We start from the raw sequence: 23,196 nt of genomic DNA, 5'->3' as shown, positions 1-23,196 counted from the left end.
AACAGAAGTGCGGATTGGCAGACTTCATACATCTTTGAGAACGTTATGGAGTAGTCTCAGGCATGCAGGTTTCCGCACGATGTTTTCGACATTTTAAACACGTCCATACACTTAATTTCGAAAAGTTAGAAGTGCGTACCCGAGATGAAACCTTGGAACTAGGAACCCCGACTAGGAGACCCACTACTATCACCACTTATGTAAAGTTTATGAATGCACCAAATTTATTGTAAACTGTAAATATTCTTCTTTAATAAAAAAAATAAAAATACAAAAAAAAAATACAAATACTTCTACTCGCAGTAGGTACTTACAGTGCGACAAGGCTATATTGGCGCGTGGCGAAAATTGGAACTAACTTTGCCGTCAAAGTGCCCCCTTTGTTCTGTCCCCTGTCAATGTCAGGTGCCAATAGAGCCTTGTCGCACTTTACATATAATTAGTATTTAGTACAGAATTGGATGAGTGACTGCTAATGGACATTGGTTTTGAGTAAACCCAACTAAACTGAATTTTAGCTCGAATGCACCCCGTTCCATGCACTTCCGTAAAGTTTTAATAAGTTTAACCAGTAAACCGTGACTCCTAAAATATGGGTGCTTTTGGGCATTTCAGTTGATAAATTAGTTATAATATATTAGTACATGATCAACCCATCACCGGCTCACTACAAAACGCGGGTCTCCTCTCAGAGTGAGAAGGGTTTTGGCCATTGTCTACCACGCTGGCCATGTGCGGATTGGTAGACTTCACACACCTTTGAGAACATTATGGAAAACTCTCAGGCATGCAGGTTTCCTCACGATGTTAGCCTTCACCGTTAAAGCAAGTAATATTTAATTAATTAAAACGCACAAAACTTCGAAAAGTTAGAGGTGCGCGCCCGGGATCGAACCCCCGACCTCCGATTAGAAGGCGGACGTCCTAACCACTTGGCTATCACAGCTTATTATACATTAGTACGTTGGTATTTAATTGATGGAAGCAGCCGAAAAATGTAGTGTTCTAACTTCAAATGTACTTAGTAAATACCAGAAAATTTGCATTGCTATACATTACCTTGTAATGATTGTTTATTGATTTAGAATGTTTTCTGTTTCCATACCATTTTCTTAATTATTAACATAAAAAAAATCAACATAATAAAATTATGTATGTACGGTTTCGTCTGCAGTATTATACCTATAAGGCTTTTCTGAATTGAACTCGGATCCAAAGGCGGGCTGTTTGACTTGTGGACGATCCCAAACTAACCGGCTCGCTAGAAAGCTTGGAGCACCGCAGAGACGTTAGCTTTCTATGCGTGTTCCATCGCCTTTATAATGGGGAGTGCTCTGAAGAGCTTTTTGACCTCATTCCGACCTCATTTTTCTACAACTGCACCGCGCGCCACCGTAAGGAATTTCACCCTCACCACCTGGGTGTCTGGTGCACTTCGATCGTCCGCTGTGCCAGATCCTTCTTTCGATGCACATGCAAACTGTGGAACCACCTCCCATCGGCTGTGTTCCCACTAGATTACAACATGGGGTTATTCAAGAGGCGGACCAACAAATTCCTAAAAGGCCGGCAACGCATCGGCGGTTCCTCTGGTGCTGCAAATGTTCATGGGCGGCGGTAATCACTTAACATCAGGTGACCCGCCTACTCGTTTGCTCGCTATCTCTATTAAAAAAAAAGAACTGGACATCCTATGCACATTGTTATGTAGGAAATGGTATATTACCATCTACAAAAGGGTTTCCATTCAATTCTCATCGGTTCCTCCTTATAGGTTTGATCCTGTTACGCGAGACGCGCGCGGAATCTCAAGTATCTTAATTTCGGACTTAACGATCATCTAATCGTTTAGGAAGAGCCGTTTCGGGATAAATCATTGAATTGGAATAAGCTTGCTGAATATGAATCTGTATTTATCCAGCAGTGAAGAATATTGAATGCTTATTGAAAAGGCTGTAAAAGGCTTAAGTATTGGAAACGTGTTGTAATATATTATACTCCACAGACTCCGCGGTCTATCTCTTGGGGATACCCCGTCTATGCCAAATATTCTCATGTCTTATCATGTACTCTAAAATATATACATCCAATAATTGATTTCGGTTTTAGTACAAAGAATATTTCTGCGTCACAAAGGCCAATGTATCCCGTGAGACCATCCGCGATCGAAAAGAATTTATATTGAAGAATTTATTTTAGAAAGCGTCCAAAGTTATTTTTCAATTAACTAAAATATCAACCACTAATAAAACTGAATTGAATATTTTGTCTGAAAAGCACGGTCTCTCGGATTGTTGTTCTAAATAGGAATGCCTCAAAATTTATCTATGGAAGGTTTTTATAAAAACATCCATATTCTATAATATAATCTAAGTATCTAATATAATCTAAGTATTCTATAATATAATCTATCTATCTATAAATGCGAAAGTGTTCGTCTGTCCGCCTGCTAGCTTTTCACGGCATGTTGATGTTTAGCACAGAGACTTTTGCATGAAAACAAAATCGTAAAATGTTGGCGGGGGGAAGGCGAGAATGCTTTGTTGTGATTGGTAGACTCAAAAGTCACGTAATCAAGACAATGTGTGGAATGAAGGTACCGAACGGGCGTGGGTCGACTTTTATGCTAAGCAACTGCCTAAGCTTGGCGATCGGGGGTGTCCGGCTATTATCCGTCTATAGGTGGTGGTCTGTGATGTGATTGATATTTATTTATTTATTTTATTTTGTTTATTTGAAAGTAATCAACAGCGTAAATACATAATTATTATTTAAATTTAAATCTAGGTATAACAGAAGGTCAAAAGAGATTACTTAAAATTATAATTAAACTATTTTAACAGAATAGAGTTAGAATAAATGTAGGTATATACAATAATAAAATAAAATTACAACAGTGTGTGTATGATTGTGTGTGTGTGTGTGTATGCGTGTATGAGTGTGTGCTTATGTGTGTGTGTGAGTGTTATTAAATATTAATTATTAAGTATTATTAAATAGTAATAGTAGTAAAAGTAAAATGGTTTAAATAATAAGTACCTAAGTAATTACAATTTAGTAGTAAAATAGGGGTGGCTCCTCCGACATCAATGATTAAAATAGTAAGCTCAATGCATTTCTACCACGATGACTCTAAATGCCCCTACAGTTAGAAGTAAAGATGTAAGTGTTTGAGTTGCCGTATGATTAATTTACACTGCACTTGAAAGCGGGCCCGAGCTGGTAACAAAGACCTTGACATGGATATAAATTCCGGATAAAGTGCACAATAGGTAGAGAGGTGTTCTAAATTAAAACTGTGCGACCCACTTCCATATAATAGATATAGGTGATGTATAACACTTCGTTCCGAGTACGCTCACATGGCGCTAACTGTTTACTGTAAAGTGTAAACGCCAAAATAGCGAAAATCAAGTTGCTTTAACAACAGGTCGGCAATCGCAGGTCCAGCATACTTAGGTATACTAATTAGTAGTAGTCAGTGTATAGGATCAAATATTTGACAAGAATAATATTTTTAGAGGTCCACACTTCAAAAGGAAAAAAGAAACCCTTATCAGGAAGAACCACTTCGTTGTCTGTCTGTCGTGTCTGTCAAGAAAACCTATAGGTCCCGTTGACCTAGAATCATAGGTAGGTCTTATAGCACAAGTAAAGAGAAAAATCCGAAAACCGTTAATTTGTGGTTACATCACAAGAAAACAATTAAAATGTGTTCATGAACAAATATTGGTATTTACTATTTTCAACTTCAAAGTCAAAGATATCGAGTGGGGTATCATAATATGAAAGGGCTTTACTTGTTCATTCTAAAACAGACGTATTTTTATTTTTATGCCTGATAGTTTTTTTTAATTTATCGTGCAAAATGTCGAAAAAATACGACTGTAGTACGGGATCCTCGTTGCGAGAGTCTGACACGCACGTGCCCGGTATTTTTACATAGAATTGTTATTTTTATTTCAAGATAATATTCAATTTTTTCCAATGAGAACTTTTAATTTGAACTGAGTAAACGTACTTATCCTAAAATTGGTTAAAACGTATTCCAAAACAAATCTAGGATTGATTTTAGGATTTAATTTAGAATAATAATTTGTCCTATGTTTGTCCTCGAATGGATCATTTGTCTAGCCTTGGCAAGTCCATTTAAAACTTTTCAACTCAGCCGATGGTCTGTAGATAGTAATTAATTGGCACTAGAAAATCTTATACCCTACATTAATCCTGTTTGATTTAGGGTTAGTGAATTTATTGATCATCAATTCTAGAGACAATGTTTTATGAGATCTAAGTATATTTTTTGTATAAAACAAAGTGAATTTTAGGTACCTATACATTTTATTCTAATATTCTATCTGTAATCTGACGATAAGGTAGGTACTTTGTTATGGTTTTTTTAAAACAAAATATAGCAATGTTGCTAAGTAAATCAACTAATCTACACTAATATTATAAAGAGGAAAACTTTGTTTGTTTGTTTGTTTGTTTGTTTGTTTGTTTGTTTGTTTGTTTGTTTGTACTGAATAGGCTCAAAAACTACTGGACCGATTTTAAAAATTCTTTCACCATTCGAAAGCTACATTATCCACGAGTAACATAGGCTATATTTTATTTTGGAAAAAAATAGGGTTCCGTAAGATATTTGGGTTTTTCGGACACAAGGTGTAAAAAATCAACCAGAAAAGTTACTTATTTTGCGTACGCTGCCTAAACTATAAAAGATAGAACCATAAATCTACACTAATATTATAAAGAGGAAAACTTTGTTTGTTTGTTTGTTTGTTTGTTTGTTTCTTTGTTTGTTTGTACTGAATAGGCTCAAAAACTACTGGACCGATTTTAAAAATTCTTTCACCATTCGAAAGCTACATTATCCACGAGTAACATAGGCTATATTTTATTTTGGAAAAAAATAGGGTTCCGTAAGATATTTGGGTTTTTCGGACACAAGGTGTAAAAAATCAACCAGAAAAGTTACTTATTTTGCGTACGCTGCCTAAACTATAAAAGATAGAACCATAAAATGTTCTAATTAATTGTAGATCTTATAAATATCTACAAAAAAGTCCGCGACACACTATACCCATCTATGTCGAGTGAGGCACAGCAACCATTTTTTTATTTAAAAATCTTGAATTTTTTTTGGACTACATTTAAACGCGTTTATTTTACTCATGCTATTAATCCTTATCAAAATAAATGATTTCATCACTAAGAACAGTTTATGGAGATAATATTTGGTCTTTGAATGATTAAAATTGGACGTTTGGTTTTGAAGTTATGGCGAAATTAAAATATTACGATTTCTGCTGCACGGCCCGTTGTATTATTACATTATTATATAAAGAGGTAATGTCGTTAAGTTTGTTTGTAGGGGGTAATCTTTAGAACTACTGAACCGATTTTAAAAATTCTTTCACCAGTAGAAAGCTACATTATTCCTGAGTGACATAGGCTATACGGGATCTTTAAAAACCTAAATCTACGCGGGCGAAGCCGCGGGGATCAGCTAGTTACAGATAAATTAATTAATTATTATTAATTTCGAGACGTGAGCTACTTGACATTATTAGGTACTGTGCCTTATACAAATTTTTGTGAGTTACTTTCGTGGTCCGTGCGCGGAAGTAAATCTTACCTACGTAAGTTTTATTAGTAAGTAATTTTAAAGTTAAGAGTTTGATCCTGTTTACGTGAGCTCTTTTTCAGGGAAACAAATAGAGTGTCGCTGGTACAATTAAGCTTTCCTTTTGAACACCAAAATGCTTTCAGAAAGTACCAAAAGTCACTATAAACTAGGTTTAAAAATAAAGTATAAGGTTTAGGTACTTACTAAAGAAAAGACTCACAGCTACCTTACCAATGAAGACGTCCCGATGATTGAGAATTCAAATTTTGGGCAGACATACCAAGTTATCTCTAAAATGAGTTGCCAAATTATCCAATTTATCTTGGTGACGAAAACGGAAAATTATGATGTCTCTATAGACATCATAATAGACATCTTAATTAATTTGGATTCGTCACAGGTTTATACGTATAATCAGCAATACAGTAGGTAGGTACCTAACTAATCTGAGATTGTGGTTATTGTTTTAATTCATCACTCCTTAAAAAAGGATTTTCCAGTCTTTAGTGTAGTGGTAGGAGGTGTATCGTTCTCTTTCTATAGGTATAATATGCGTTAAAAGGGCATGGGCAAAAATCTATGTACATGGTTTTTGAATAATTCTTGCTAGATCATGCTTTAGAGAATTAGCCGCGAATGACTGACTGATCTATCAACGCACAGCTCAAACTACTGGACGGATCGGGCTGCAGATAGCTATTATGACGTAGCCATCCGCTAAGAAAGATTTTTTTAAATCCAACTTAATCCACTTAAATAGGGGATTGAAATTTGTGTAGTCCACGCGGACGAAATCGCGAGCATAAGCTAGTAATATAAAGGAAAGGAAAAGCTGACTGACTGACTGAGCTATCAACGCACAACTCGTACTACTAGACGGATCGGGCTGGGCTTGCAGATAGCTATTATGACGTAGGCATCCGTTAACTGGATTTTTATAAATTCAACCCCTAAGGGGGTAAAATAAGGGTTTGAAATTTGTGCAGTCCATGCGGACGAAGTCGCGGGCATAAGCTAGTATGATATATTTTAATAATTCAAACGTGTTAAGAACATGCGACATGGATTAATTATTAAGCTCGGATAAAACGTAAGGCAAGAAAGGAGTTTCAAAAGAAGAACACTAATGAGCCATTAGGTTCACTCTACCATTAGTATCTACTTTACTGCAGAATACGTAAAAGTGCTTGTCATTAGCATGAATTGCTAACTTACGACCTTCCTTTGATGTATTTGAAGAGACGGGAATTATACAACAATTTTTGCATAAATAATAATTTTAAGTGTGACAGGATAAGACCTGTCACACTAGGGTCAAAAATACTATTTATTATTAATAATTAACACAGAAAAACCAACCCAAAGGTAAAAGTTTCATCGTGCGCATACACTTTTTTCTGAGGCAAATAATGTATTGGGGAGTGTGACCAACCGACCATCTCCTTTTAATGTGATTTAACTACGAGTTTTCCATTTACTTGTGCTATAAGACATTGCTTCTTGTCAAAATGATTCTAGGTCAACGGGAAGTACCTATCTACCCTATATTTGATTCCCTTGCGAGCGTCAAAATATGCGGCATAAACGATCGTATCTAGATTGCGCTGAACATTTGATTTTTTTTACAGAATCATGGGAATATAGATTTGAGTGTTTCGTATTAATTCCAACTTGATACCTCCCATGCGTGTCTGAGCAAAAGGATATTGACAGACAGACAGACAACGAAGTATAAAAAGGTACGGAAGCCTAAAAACCACCATAATTTTATTTTGTAACTCAGTTTTATATTTCAGTAAAATATTTAAAAAAAGTACATTTAATGTAATTCAGCTGTAAAACTGGTTATACGTATTTATTAAGTACTATCCAGGGATCTTGTAAAGCACTCGTTTAAGGAATAAATAATGATTGTCGTAAATATTTTGAAGATTTTCAGCCGTTCTTTGACTACTTAAGTACTTACAAACTGCCCTTGGGAAAAGAGGTATATTTTCTAATTAAAAACGCCCTCAACGCACTCCAAACTTCAAATGTTTATAAAGAGCGGCAAGTCAAACCACATCACCATTTTATTTATGACCCTCAAAAATGTCTTCAGCTTTTTTGGGATACTTTGCGTTAACTTTGTTGAATGAAACGTTCAATAAGAGTTTATCTTTACAAAATTTTAATTTTTATCAAGTAGGGCCTTTTAGGGAATTAGAATAAAAATAAAGTTTACTCATTTTTATTCTCATCAATTAATTATGTATCAAAATAATATTAATTTGTTAATAATCCTAATACAGTCTGTATTAGGATTATTAGTACCTAACTATCAACCCTGGTAACGGGCCGCAATTTTTGTACGATTGAAAGTGTGAAAAGGTGCGTAAACTCCGTGCAAATATCTAAGTAATCTGTATGTAGGTATAACGTCGTACATATTTGACCGAAACGCGTTTTGCGTTATGCACACTTATCGATACACTCTATACTAAGTACAACCGTTAGTACTATTATATCTCACGGTCATCGTGAAATAGAACACCTAGAACTCTAGTAATTAAAAAGTTATAGGCACCTAGGTAATTTTATATTATGTGAAATCAAACAAAAACAAGCGTGTAGCTCAAAGAAACTACGAGCTCATAATAATTAATTCGTACTATTTGTTCAGGACAAACAAAAACCTCTATTGCTTAGTTTCGTTTAATTAAGTGAACCCTTATCACAATGAAAGTGCTGACCGTCAGCATATAAGGAGGTACAGTATACCAGACCCATACATAACTGCGATATTTAGTATCGCCTGATTTACGTGGTGATAAATCGTTTCCCTTAGAGAAAATATAAGAATTGCTATTATTACGTTTTTCTTTGTTCAGCTTTCAAAGCTTTTCTTATTTCATCCTTATTTAGTCCTTATTTCATCTTAAATGAAAAATAAGTAAATTACCATTAAGTGAAACCAATTTACGTTTTTTACACCACAATTTATCATGCTTTAGGTGAATATAGTACACAACAACATGACTTTGTGACAAAAAGTTGTATTTTTGATACGGGATCGATATTAAGTATAGCCAGGTATAGCATATACGTCCCTGAACCAGTTTAATTATTGGAAAAACTGCCGCATTATTTGAAAAAAAAGGTGAGCTACATAAAACTGCCATTATTTCGATAAAGTCTCGAGTCAGCACAAACTAGTCGAATTGTAATTTTTGACTATTTCCAAGTTCCATCTCATCTTGCGATCTATTTGTGGCTGTAACCAGAACGCTGCGAAAATTTAGCGTTATTGTTATACCTACTACCTAAACACAATCCAATACCAATAACCATTTGCCTCATTTTGTAGTGATTTAGTATTTGTATTTTTCAAACAGGCAATGTATAGCGTGCAAAACTCGGGTCAATGCCCCGCCTACGACGCGGCATTGATTCCGAGTGGCCCACTTACGCAATGTTCGTTGACGTCTGGCGTCAGTCAGATGTTTTATTTGGAATATATCGTAAGCTTTTAGAAAATTAATTTTTTTTAATTTTTTTTTCGCGATTTTTGTGGTATCATTATCAGTAATCATCAGTACTATCACGTGTCTTCGTTTTAGCCAGCGCAGCGTTCTGATTGCACCCTATGTTATACTTACCTGGAGAACTGCTGAATAGATTTTGACAAAATGATTACTGTTTAAAGACTTACCTACTTATAATATCTACTACTAAACTACAACACACCCCCGAGAGTATCCATAGCTGATTAATTACATATTACTACTACCTGCATACAGCCTGTCCGCACACCGTTTGAGTGTGTATATGGGTAACGGTAGGGCTGATGTCTGAGCAAAGCGCCAATCGGGACAAGGACAGCGCTATATTTAAGCAGCAAAAGTTCTTTTCGCTCGCGTTACAAGTTGCAACAAGGTCTGAGAAGTGGAACCAAGAAGCCAGTAGCTGAGCTATTACATTGCGGGTGACAATAATGGGCAGATTACACCTACCGAGTACAGTGGCAAGTCAGTGTCCTCGGCCGAGTACTCGGTTGGTATAAACACTTAACGAGTGCAATTTCGCCGAAATTTCTCGCACTGTCTCGGCCGAGTGACATTTTACTGTCTCGCTTCACTACTCGGTAGGTGTAATCTGCCCATAAATTAGTGGGGCGAGTAAAGTGTCGCTTCTTTACGTAATACCTACTTAAGTAAAAGTTAGTATTCTTACCCAGTGTCTCAATTAGAGTGAAAATTACACTATTTTAATTGGTTTTGTCGTTATGAACGAGATTAGATTTAATTTCAGCCTAGAATTATTATATACAATAAGTAGTCGCAGTGCGTCAAAATTACGTAATTGGGACGATCACAAATGTTGTTAAAATGAAGAAGAATAAACAATGAAATCGCTACGGATTCCTATCGCCCGATCGATCCCTTTGTTACAGAAAACAAGGAAATATTTGTTAATTTCTTCTTTTGTTAATAAGACGTACGACCATCGTACGACACAGAATTTCATTATTGAAAGCGAAAGTCATACTAGCTATCCAAACAAAACAGGGGTTTAACTTTTAACGCTTAGGATTACCTAAGCGTTAAAAGTGAAACCCCTGTTTTATTTGGATAGGTATTAGGCGAAAAATAAATAGAGCTTTTTATTCAACTTTAAAAGAGATTGTGTGACATAAGAACAGAGCACAGAGAATTCAACCTCAAGAGAACCTACGCATATACAAGGTTTTGCATGAAAACAAAACGGCTCAACCGATTTTGATAAATGATGCGTCATTAGATTTGTCTTGATAGCACGAGTGGGATATCAAAATAAAGGGCTTTAAAAAGAGAGTATGAAAATATTTATTACTAGCTTATGCTCGCGACTTTGTCCGCGTGGACTACACAAATTTCAAACCCCTATTTCACCCCCTTAGGGGTTGAATTTTAAAAAATCCTTTCTTAGCGGATGCCTACGTCATAATAGCTATCTGCATGCCAAATTTCAGACCGATCCGTCCAATATTTTAAGCTGTACGTTGATAGATCAGCCAGTCAGTCAGTCAGTCAGTCAGTCAGTCAGTCACCTTTTCCTTTTATATATTTAGAGATTTATATATTTAAAAACAGTTCGGAGTGAAAAACCTTTGGAACCGGTGGATAAAGCCTGTTCCTATGTCCGTTCGTAACTACTCAACGGCTCAACCTATTTTGATAAACGATACGTCATTACGCCTAAAATTCTTAAAAAATCAAAATGGCGGATTTTATGTGCTTTAATGTGCGGGCTGAACATAATCAAAATAAAGGACTTTCAATGGCGAGCACGAAAATATATAAGTTGGTACAATCAATATGTTGGAAAACAGTTTGGAATGACAAATCGTAGAAAATAACTACACATGTAAGTGTACCTACCTAGTTACACTGTGTACAAATGGTGGTAGTTTATTTTAAATCCCTCCTCATGCATTCCACATAATCTCCCCGACACTTGCCACCCCCCCTCCCCCCTCCTTCCTTTAGCAGTCGGGTTTTTAGTTTTTTTATATACCTTCGAAAGCTACTAGGTAAACATTTACGAGGTTTTCTAAAAGGAAAATTCTCGTTTATTATTCAATTTCAAACCATTAAAGATTCCTTTGTTGGCTTTGTGGTAAAAAAATGTTTATGAAATAACGATAAAAACAAAGTTCGGAACGCTGCTTATAACAGGCTTCCAACACATGGCGTGATAGAACAAAAACAATGCGTTCTAGAGTTTCAAACTTGTGAAACATTCGATAGTTCGAGGTTTTCATGAAAATATAGAAAACTCGCTGAAGCGAGTTTACGCCGAGACCACGCCTTTGTTATAGGAACGGCATTCCGAACCAGTGGTAAATTAAAACTACCTGACTATTCATAAGTACTTACTTGTAAAAAGTTTACATGAATAAAAAAACATTCTATTCTATTCTATTCTATACCAGTAACTGTTGTGTACTTCAAAACTGTAGGTATAATACGATTTTTTCAAATTTACAGACTAGCGCTTGATCGCTACCAGACCTGTACGCTAATAGAGTTTACTTCTCACCAACGTTGATAGTATTTGAGAATCGATACGCTTGAGCGTTAAAGTAAAATGGCCCTTAACCACCTTGTTTTTAAAGCTTAAGTTTGTACATACTTTTACAGCCAGCGCTCCAAGCGGAAACGTCGCGAAATTAAAATCAATGGCACTGAATATTTGACTTTAAATCAAGACAATTTAGGTCCATTTTACTGTGACGTTATTTTCGACTTCGACTCTCGAATACTATCAACGTTGGTAAGAATTAAAATATTATACTAAGGCTGAGATCTATAGAGCGCACTTTGACTTTGCTCAGACTTAAGATTGAGTTAGAACGAAACAGATTTATATGAGAGATATAGCTCGGTTTCGTTTTAAAGCTAAGTCAGAGTGCGCTCTATAGATCTCACCCTAAGCGTACTACTGGTAGGTAAATAACGACGTAACCTAAAACGGACCGCGCTTGCCTAGAAGACGCCTATTCACTCTTATTTTGCTTATCTTTCCTATAACTTATTCTATACCATTTACATACCTATGATAGTATCTTATCACTCCCACGCTGGCTGTTGAGCAAATACCTAGTACTAAGAAAATATGTTCATTTTATTACATGATATACTTAGATACATAATATTACATAAATTAATCTTTATATGGATTTAAAAAGGGATAGACAATTCTATTAAAAAAACTTAAATCTAAATATACATATAAAAGGAAAAAGGTGACTGACTGACAGACTGACTGACTGACAGATCTATCAACGCACAGCTCAAACTACTGGACGGATCGGGTTGAAATTTGGCATGCAGATAGCTATTATGACGAAGGCATACGCTATGAAAGGATTTTTCAAAATTCAATCCCTAAAGGGGTAAATTAGGGGTTTGAAATTTATGTAGTCCACGCGGACAAAGTCGCGGGCATAAGCTAGTCTAAAAAATATTAAATTAAAACTAAAATAAATTAAAATCTAAAACCTCATCGAGCCCACCGCAACGAGGCATTGTAGTCATTGTACCCAAGATGCTGGCAGCTTTACCCCTTTGGATGGCCAAACTAACTCTTTAAGCAAGGTAGCTGCCAGCTCTCGGGTCCTCGGTTGACTCGATAACCCTTTTCGAAATTTCTTCAAAGTAATATTTTTTTTAATATTGTAAAGTAAACAATACAGTAAAACTTAAAGCTAGACTTATTTAATTACTAACAAATCATGCCCGCGTGGTGCCAAGAATACTGGCTGCATATTAATTTAAATATTGTTCATTTAAATAATTAAATATCTCCAACTTTTCATTAGTAGAGAATAGGTAGGTACGCGTAGCATATTAAAGAGATCTTCCAACAAAACGGCTTTAATAATAAATATTACTTTATTGTTACACACATTCTGTCTTCCTTGTCTTCGATTAACCCTTTGTCTCAGTTACTCATCGTCGGAAACGTTATTTACTGAAAAGCCACGCTCGTAAAATCAACTACAAATATTAGACGAGTAAATGAATATTACTCTTATGAATACAAACAATCGCAAACGAGATAAAAAATGCATGACGTTTCAGTTCAGCTGCAGGAATAAACATCATCTAAGAATGGGCACATTTTCTTGGACTTCGATTGTAGGTATGTGAAAAAAAGTCTGACTTCGAGACTATAATATTGTTTTTTTTTAAATACTTAAGTACTTAGCTTTTATCATTAATATCAAGAGCTATCAATTTTCCCATTCAGTGCAACAGAATAATCTTTAAGAAAGACGATTGACAGTAATAAAAATACTAACAAGAAACATAGAAAGTAAGTAGGTACATAATATATCACGCAGGTGAATTATTGTGATTACTTTCTGTACTGAAAATACGAGTATGATGAAAATATTATCACAGAGATGAAAATATAATACAATCAAATTATAAGAACGGAATCTTTCTGTTTGTAATTTATATTCGCTTAGACGTTGGAGAATTTCTTTGAAGATATTACTTTGCCAATAAAACATTGAGTTCACCAATTAACTGGTTTCGTAATTTATGAAATAACACCTTATTTTTGAGCCAAACGCGTACATATTTTACTTTCATACTTCTGTCAATAGGTACCTACTATCATTCCTCCTTAGATAATTTTTTCTTTATATAAACATTCCCCTTTCCTCAAATACAAAACATCGATCCAATTTCCTGGCGAAGTTTGTTCGGCGAAGCTCACTGATGCGTGGCGATTGATCAATGCACGTTGTGATCATCATTAAATTACTCACGTGAAATAGAAATAAGTACCTATGCTTAGTAAGTACCTAGTGAAGATTTTTTTATTCAACTAAACTTTTCCAAGCACGTTCGAATCGTTATTATTGCATCAAACGATGGTTCGGAATGGCTGTTGTTAGCGACTAGTTTTTAACCGACTTCAAAAAAAGGAGGAGGTTCTCAATTCGTCGGAATCTTTTTTTTTTTTTTTTTTTTTTTTTTTTTTTTTTTTATGTATGTTCCCCGATTACTCAAAAACGCCTGGACCGATTTTGAAAATTCTTTTTTTGTTTGAAAGGGTATACTTCAAAGTTGGTCCCATTTCAATTTGGTGAAGATCTGATGAACATCTTCGAAGATAGATACTGGAACTCCTCAACGGATAAGAGTAAATTGCTCGCGATCAGTGTAATAGCTTAGTAAACAGTAGATTTTTAACCAGTCATAGCATAATTCCATGGGGCCACTAAAAATTGTGAAATAAAAAAATTTTACAAAAAAAATAAAAACCGACTTCGTTACATAAACACTAAAAATTGAAAAATAATTTAATTTATTACCGAATATATTATGTATACAAAAGTTAATATAGTTCCATAATAATATTTTTTGGGGTCGGTGCCAATGAGGTGCCATTGTGGAGTCCCATAAAAATATGAAGTCTAGACGATTCGCGCAGCTAAAGCTAATTGGCACCGGCACCAAAAAGTATTATTATGGAACTATATTAACTTTTGTATACATAATATATTCGGTAATAAATTAAATTATTTTTCAATTTTTAGTGTTTATGTAACGAAGTCGGTTTTTATTTTTTTTGTAAAAATTTTAAAGTATTGAGTTTATTCCGAACACGACGTACCTATGCGTAGATTAAAATCCCACGGTTCGTCATTTGGTAAAAAAAGGGTGCGTTTCAAGTAGGTACGGTTAAAATTATTGACTCTTAGCGACCACTACCTGCTTGACTAAATGAATTATTGTGTTACTCTTAGAATTTGGACTTAAAGTAGTGTAGAATTATTTATGTTTTAGGCGAGACTAGAGGCCAATTGAGAACAAAAACAAAGTTATGAATTTATGTTAGCTTGTAGTTTTTGTGTTGTAAATCAACCTATTTTATGGGTAAAACTAAGTGTTAACTAAGAGTGTTCTAAAACAGTGTGTATATTGGCGTGGGAATATTCAACTCGCTTCAATATTTTTCTGTATAAATACCACTCGTTGAGCGAAATAAAGTTAGTCAGTCTAGAGCACTGGTACACGTAATAAGTCTTTTATTTTAATACAACCATCCAGTATCCATTCTTCGTCACGACAAGTACCTACGCTAGGTCTACCTGTCGCGGTAGAGGTGCACGACCGGGGTGCACAGGACGGGACGCCAACCAGCCCATAATATTAGCGAGTCAGCAAGCCAAACGAACGCCTGTTCGCTCACTTGCTGTAACGAACCAACGAACCAACGAACCAACTAAGGGACAGGGTGCAAAATAATTACCTGCCCCCACTCACTCGCGCCCCGTCAACTAAGTGGGACAAGTTCCCAGGCGTTGTTACGCACGTGTTTACAAGCGACGCGCCGCAACAAATGGTCCTTCGAGCCGGATCCCCTGACGACGGATTCCTAGAACTGTAAGTTGAAGATTTTTGAAGGCTGAAGCTACGAACCTGGACCTAGAGACATGCCTCTCACCAGGTCCCAGAAAGAGAAGGATGTGCCCCTACGCGCAGACTCAAGTGCATCACAGCATGCTGAACAGGCGAGCGAGCGCACCAGATCCGAGGGGTCCGCATCAGTAGCGAACTCAGAAGCTACAGCATCGAATGTTTCTTCAAGAACTTCAACCATGGAATCTTCAGGAACCACTGCGACAGAATCTACCGTAACCATGAAGACGAGGCCTGCAGAAACCGGTGCTCGACTCAAGCAACTGAAGAAGACTGAGCAGAAGAACCAGAACAGCACCCTGGCGACAGCAATACCAGGTGGTTCCACTCGTGCATCAGTCAAGTAGGTACGGTTAAAATTATTGACTCTTAGCGACCACTACCTGCTTGACTAAATGAATTATTGTGTTACTCTTAGAATTTGGACTTAAAGTAGTGTAGAATTATTTATGTTTTAGGCGAGACTAGAGGCCAATTGAGAACAAAAACAAAGTTATGAATTTATGTTAGCTTGTAGTTTTTGTGTTGTAAATCAACCTATTTTATGGGTAAAACTAAGTGTTAACTAAGAGTGTTCTAAAACAGTGTGTATATTGGCGTGGGAATATTCAACTCGCTTCAATATTTTTCTGTATAAATACCACTCGTTGAGCGAAATAAAGTTAGTCAGTCTAGAGCACTGGTACACGTAATAAGTCTTTTATTTTAATACAACCATCCAGTATCCATTCTTCGTCACGACAAGTACCTACGCTAGGTCTACCTGTCGCGGTAGAGGTGCACGACCGGGGTGCACAGGACGGGACGCCAACCAGCCCATAATATTAGCGAGTCAGCAAGCCAAACGAACGCCTGTTCGCTCACTTGCTGTAACGAACCAACGAACCAACGAACCAACTAAGGGACAGGGTGCAAAATAATTACCTGCCCCCACTCACTCGCGCCCCGTCAACTAAGTGGGACAAGTTCCCAGGCGTTGTTACGCACGTGTTTACAAGCGACGCGCCGCAACAAATGGTCCTTCGAGCCGGATCCCCTGACGACGGATTCCTAGAACTGTAAGTTGAAGATTTTTGAAGGCTGAAGCTACGAACCTGGACCTAGAGACATGCCTCTCACCAGGTCCCAGAAAGAGAAGGATGTGCCCCTACGCGCAGACTCAAGTGCATCACAGCATGCTGAACAGGCGAGCGAGCGCACCAGATCCGAGGGGTCCGCATCAGTAGCGAACTCAGAAGCTACAGCATCGAATGTTTCTTCAAGAACTTCAACCATGGAATCTTCAGGAACCACTGCGACAGAATCTACCGTAACCATGAAGACGAGGCCTGCAGAAACCGGTGCTCGACTCAAGCAACTGAAGAAGACTGAGCAGAAGAACCAGAACAGCACCCTGGCGACAGCAATACCAGGTGGTTCCACTCGTGCATCAGTCAAGTCAGTTCGAACGACGAGTTCTGCTGCCAGATTACGCGACTTAGAAGCAAGAGAAGAACTGGCGCGTTTAGAATTGCAGCGCGCTGAAGCAGCAGCTAATCTGGCCAGAATCAGACTCGAGAAGCAAAGAATTGAAGATTCAGCTTCAGAAGACGATCTGGATGAGGAACAAGAAGATAGGGCTTCGCATGTTCAGAACTGGATCCAGACGTCACCTTTGGAAGATGTGAAAGACATCATTCCAGAACAACATCTACAAGGAAACCCAGGGATCGTGAAGACCGAACAGCCTCTGATGTCTACGACCCAGGTCCAAACTTTAGCAGGTGCTATACGACAAGCATTTGACAGCCACAAGATGGAAGTCATGCAACCACCACTACCATCTCATCATCAAGCTAATCAAGATCTGCCTTATTATGATGGAACCAGCTCCGAATGGGTAGCCTTCAGAGTAGTCTATGATGATACATCAAAATCTTTCACACCGACGCAGAACATGTCTAGACTCCGAAAAGCCATAAAAGGAGCGGCAAGAAATACTTTCAAGAGCCTTCTGTATTCAGATGCCACTCCAGAACAAGTTATGGAAGCACTTCAGCGTCGCTATGGAAGACCAGACTCACTCGTTATGGAAGAACTAGATAGAATAAAGGCTCTCCCTAAGATTGCAGCGACACCGAAAGATATTTGTGCCTTTGCCAGCGATATACACAACTGCATCTCAGCCATTCAGGGACTTCAGAAACCTCAGTACTTGTGTTCTCCAGTAATGGTGAGAGAAATAGTTGAAAAGTTACCAACATATCTGAAGTTTCGCTGGTACGAATACGCTGATGCCCATGAAAATCAAGAACCCGCAGATCTTGTGTTGATGGCACAGTTCTTGAACAAGCAAGCAGATACATGTGGAGCCTACGCACCATCAGATAAGAAGAAACAGCCACGTGGACGAGAAGCAACTCACGCAACCATAGAGGAAGAAGAAGATGAACTTCAGCCAACAAAGAAAGAGGTCAAAATAGAAAAGAAATGGAATTGTGTAAATTGTCAAGGCGATCATTATCTGACAGAGTGCCAACGCTTCCTCAAGATGTCTGTTGAAGAAAGATGGGCGTTAGTAGTCAAACAACGCATCTGTTTCAAGTGCCTGATGGGCAGGCACAGAAAATCAAAGTGCAGAAAGCCTCCTTGCAAATCATGCAAGCGATGGCATCACTTCCTGCTTCACTCAGAGAATAGAAGCTCAGAACAGACGAGTGGAGCTACAAACTCAGCACGTGAATTCGAGAGGGAAAATGCTGAACAGGCCATGACAATGAGTTTAACGTTCCCAGTCCACGCAGTGAGAACAACCAGGGCTTATCTGAAGATAATTCCGGTAGAAGTGTTTGGACCAAAAGGATCCCAGAAGATATTAGCACTTTTGGATGAAGGTTCAACGGTATCCCTTCTTGATTCACGTATAGCTAAGAATATTGGAGCAAAGGGAACTGAAGAAGAATTGGTGCTAGAAACAGTCGGAGGAAAATTGATACGCAAAAAGGACTCTGAGAAGCTCAATTTAATAATACGAGGAGTCCACCAAGAAGAAAAGAAAAACCTCGATCGTATTCGCACCATCGATGAACTGAATCTCGCTCCACAGTTCCTGGATAAAGATCTTCGCTTAAAAGATGAATATATCAAGCAAGTTCAGCATCTGCTTGATGAAGACTACGCAGAAAAGGCGCCAAACAAACAAGACTCAAAAAGAAAATGGTACCTTCCACACTTCTCTGTCATACATCCATTAAAGAAGAAAGTAAGAATTGTCTTTGACGCTGCAGCTAAGTCCCAAGGTAGAAGTTTAAACGACGCTCTTTTATCAGGACCAGATCTTCTGCAATCTCTCTTCGGGGTGTTAACAAGATTCCATTAAGGTCCAACGGCAGTGGCAGCAGACATTAAAGAAATGTTCCTGCAGATAAAAATTAGACCTGAAGACAGGGACAGTTTAAGATTTTTATGGCGAGAAGGTCATCGAGACACTCCACCGAAGGAATATAGGATGAACACCGTCATATTCGGCGCGACTTCGTCACCAAGCACAGCTATCTTTGTGAAGAACAGAAACGCCGAAGACTTCAAAGAACGTTATCCAGATGCAGCAACAGCTATCGTACGTAATCATTACATGGATGATTATCTTCATAGGTTTCACTCCGAACAAGCACTTGTGAAAGTTGCGCAAGAAATAGATTTCATCCACAGAAAAGCAGGATTCGTACTGAGAGGATGGGCATCAAACAAGCCAAATCTTCTTCGGCAAATCACAAAAGAAAATGTTGACAAAACTGAAATAGAGCTTGGAGAAAAAGAAGAGAAAACTTTAGGCTTACGGTGGTTTACCAAAGAAGACAGCATCGGGTTTCGCACCAGCCTGCGGAACACGCCCCAAGAAGTGCTGCAAGAAAAAAGAATTCCAACGAAAAGAGAAGTCACCAGTGCAGTTATGAGCACCTTTGATCCATTAGGGCTGGCATCACCAGTTTTAATACAAGGAAAAAAGCTTTTGCAAAATATATGGAGAAGTGGGATTGGCTGGGATGAGCAAATAGAAAAACAAGATCAAGAAACATGGAAGTCATATGTAAAGAACTTGGAATTATTGAAAAACCTCCATGTCCCGAGATGCATCGCTCCGCATACCACTGAGGGGGAGCTGCATATCTTTACTGACGCGAGTGAAACTGCGTACGCGGCAGCAGCGTACTGGCGTACAGAGAACGAAGATGGCTCATTTCACGTCAATCTTATTGCTGGTAAAGCAAGAGTAACACCGCTAAAGCCAGTCTCTATACCACGACTGGAGTTGCAAGCTGCACTGCTGGGAAGCCGACTAGCTGAATCACTTACGCAGGAGTTAGACCTGACAATCAAAGGAAAAACATACTGGACAGACTCTAGTGTTGTTCTGTCATGGATCAAGTCGGATCCCAGACACTTCAAGACATTTGTGGCACATAGACTTGCAGAAATCGAAGATGTCACGCAACCACATGAATGGAGATGGGTCTCCACTTCAAATAATCCAGCGGATGACGGCACGCGTGATGTACCTGAAAACTTTGCAAAGAGTCACAGATGGTTTACAGGCCCTGAGTTTTTGAAACAGGAAGAGAAATTCTGGCCTGAGAAGAGAACGTTCAAGAAGGAAAAAACTGGAGAAGAAAAAGAGAAAAACATCACAGCAAGCCTAAATGACAACAGTATCTACGCAGCCCCAGATCTAGAAAGGTTTTCTAGCTGGACACGACTATGGAGAACCATGGCGAGAGTACTGCAGTTCATAGCACTATGCAAGACAAAAGAACAAGTTAATATCTCCAGGCGTCTTGAGAAAAAAGATCCTTCCTGGAAAAAGACTAAGAGCTCAGAAAGGAAAAAGACTCAAAACAGACATTTGTGCAATGAAAAAACTTACAACAGACAATTTATTCCTATAGGAGCAGAACTGTTAGAACAAGCTGAAGTATTACTACTGAAAAGAAGCCAAACTGAAAGTTTCAAAGAGGATATTGGCTACATAGAACGAACAAAGAAGTTACCGAATAGCAGCAAGTTAAAGAAACTTGACTTAGAAGTAAACAACGGCCTTCTACGCTTGAAAGGTAGAATCAACGCAATCCAAGGAGTGGCAGAGGACTACAAAAGACCTATCGTGCTGGACAGCAAGAACAAAATTACGAAGTTGATTATAGAAAATTATCATAAAAGGTTCAATCACGGTAATCATGCCACAGTGATGAACGAACTGCGTCAACGCTTTTTGATACTGGGATTAAGGTCAGCAGTTCGCTCTACGTTACACCACTGTCAGTGGTGTAAAACATATCGATCTAAGCCTCAAGAATTACCAATGGGAGATCTGCCACCAGAGAGACTTAAATATGGAGCGCTGCCATTCACCTGCACTGCGGTGGATTATTTTGGCCCCATGTTGGTGACAGTGGGGCGACGACATGAGAAAAGATGGGGAGCACTCTTCACGTGTTTAACTACAAGAGCGGTACATATTGAGTTAGTTCCATCCTTAGCCACAAACTCGATGATAATGGCATTAAGAAGATTTGCTGCTCGCAGAAGAATGCCCAAGGTTTTATACAGTGACAATGGCACAAATTTTGTCAGGGCAAACAAAGAACTGAAACATGCCATTGAAGAAATGAAAAGAGAAAATCTAGTTACAGAAGCAGAAGAACTAGGCGTGCAATGGAAGTTTATACCACCAGGTGCGCCAAACATGGGAGGTGCATGGGAGAGACTCGTGCGATCCATCAAGACCGCGCTGAGTGTCACGCTGAAAGGGAAGATACCCCGAGAAGAAACGCTGCATACTCTCCTGCTCGAGGCGGAACATATTGTCAACTCCCGTCCGTTAACGAATGCAGCTGACAACCCCGAAGAAGAAGCGTTAACTCCGAATCACTTTTTAATTGGCAGATCAAATGGTGCGGCGAGAATTGGAGCCTTCACAGAAAAAAATCTAGTGGGCCAGGAGACCTGGAAAACGGCACAGCAGTTAACCGAGCACTTCTGGAAGAGATGGCTACAGGAGTACTTACCTTCCATCCATCTATTTTGCGAGGTAGCAAGGTTGCTACCTCGCAAAATAGATGGAAGATCTAATTCAACGAATTTGAGCGTGGGAGACATCGTTCTCATCGTAGACTCCTCTCTTCCACGATGCACATGGCCAAGAGGAAGAATACAGACAGTCTACCCAGGCCCTGATGGCAGAACAAGGGTTGCCGACGTTGAAACAAGAGGAGGAGTGCTACGACGACCCAGTTCCAAAATAGTAGTGTTGGTAGCATCGCCAGGTCAGAAGATTGGTGCTACGCACAAGGCGGAGGATGTTAGCGACTAGTTTTAAAGTATTGAGTTTATTCCGAACACGACGTACCTATGCGTAGATTAAAATCCCACGGTTCGTCATTTGGTAAAAAAAGGGTGCGTTTCAAGTAGGTACGGTTAAAATTATTGACTCTTAGCGACCACTACCTGCTTGACTAAATGAATTATTGTGTTACTCTTAGAATTTGGACTTAAAGTAGTGTAGAATTATTTATGTTTTAGGCGAGACTAGAGGCCAATTGAGAACAAAAACAAAGTTATGAATTTATGTTAGCTTGTAGTTTTTGTGTTGTAAATCAACCTATTTTATGGGTAAAACTAAGTGTTAACTAAGAGTGTTCTAAAACAGTGTGTATATTGGCGTGGGAATATTCAACTCGCTTCAATATTTTTCTGTATAAATACCACTCGTTGAGCGAAATAAAGTTAGTCAGTCTAGAGCACTGGTACACGTAATAAGTCTTTTATTTTAATACAACCATCCAGTATCCATTCTTCGTCACGACAAGTACCTACGCTAGGTCTACCTGTCGCGGTAGAGGTGCACGACCGGGGTGCACAGGACGGGACGCCAACCAGCCCATAATATTAGCGAGTCAGCAAGCCAAACGAACGCCTGTTCGCTCACTTGCTGTAACGAACCAACGAACCAACGAACCAACTAAGGGACAGGGTGCAAAATAATTACCTGCCCCCACTCACTCGCGCCCCGTCAACTAAGTGGGACAAGTTCCCAGGCGTTGTTACGCACGTGTTTACAAGCGACGCGCCGCAACAGCTGTCCTACCGAAAAGAGCTAGCAAGAAACTTGGCGGTTGCTTTTTTCAAAGATTCAATTTACGTACCTACGTGACGCCATCGTACGCTGAAAAAAATATAGGCACAGTTGGTTTTCATATTATAATACTTAATGAACATGATGCATCTAATGATTTTAAGCTTATTTCGTGGTTTAACGTAGGTGTTTTTTCCTTTCGGAACAATAACGACATACTTAAAATTGTATTGTATTGAACTGAGTTGAAATATCGGCAGATATAAATCCCCAAATTAATCGTGGTGTGTGCCCGTTTTCTACAATACAATAAGAGGCATCTATGTGGTTACGTTACTAGTATATTAGTGAAAGTAACAAAGGGTTTGAAAAGTCCTGTGACGGAGGTCAAGCTTCCTACAAGAACATTCCATTTAGCTGCCGAAATTCATATTACGAAATTCCTCACGTATCTGTGTTGTTATGAAACAAACTTTCACCATCACTGAAAG

General features: G+C 38.3%; 2 protein-coding genes across 2 annotated transcripts in view; both read left to right on the top strand.

Annotated features, from left to right (window-relative positions):
• Positions 1 to 23,196, top strand: part of LOC117997286 (GTPase-activating Rap/Ran-GAP domain-like protein 3) — a 188,934-nt gene that overhangs the window by 34,604 nt on the left and 131,134 nt on the right. The gene's annotated exons all lie outside the window — the stretch shown is intronic.
• LOC138402293 (uncharacterized) lies at positions 15,954 to 18,952 on the top strand. The gene has a single exon (XM_069498436.1). It carries the CDS (start codon positions 16,703 to 16,705, stop codon positions 18,950 to 18,952), a length of 2,250 nt encoding a protein of 749 aa, XP_069354537.1. The 5' UTR covers positions 15,954 to 16,702.

Source organism: Maniola hyperantus, chromosome 4, assembly GCF_902806685.2.
Source record: "Maniola hyperantus chromosome 4, iAphHyp1.2, whole genome shotgun sequence".
Lineage (NCBI taxonomy): Eukaryota > Metazoa > Arthropoda > Insecta > Lepidoptera > Nymphalidae > Maniola > Maniola hyperantus.
This window is presented reverse-complemented; position numbering and strand designations above follow the sequence as displayed.

Coding starts and splice junctions, on each gene's coding strand:
- LOC138402293 (XM_069498436.1), top strand. CDS start 16,703: ATGCCTCTCACCAGGTCCCAGAAAGAGAAGGATGTGCCCCTACGCGCA.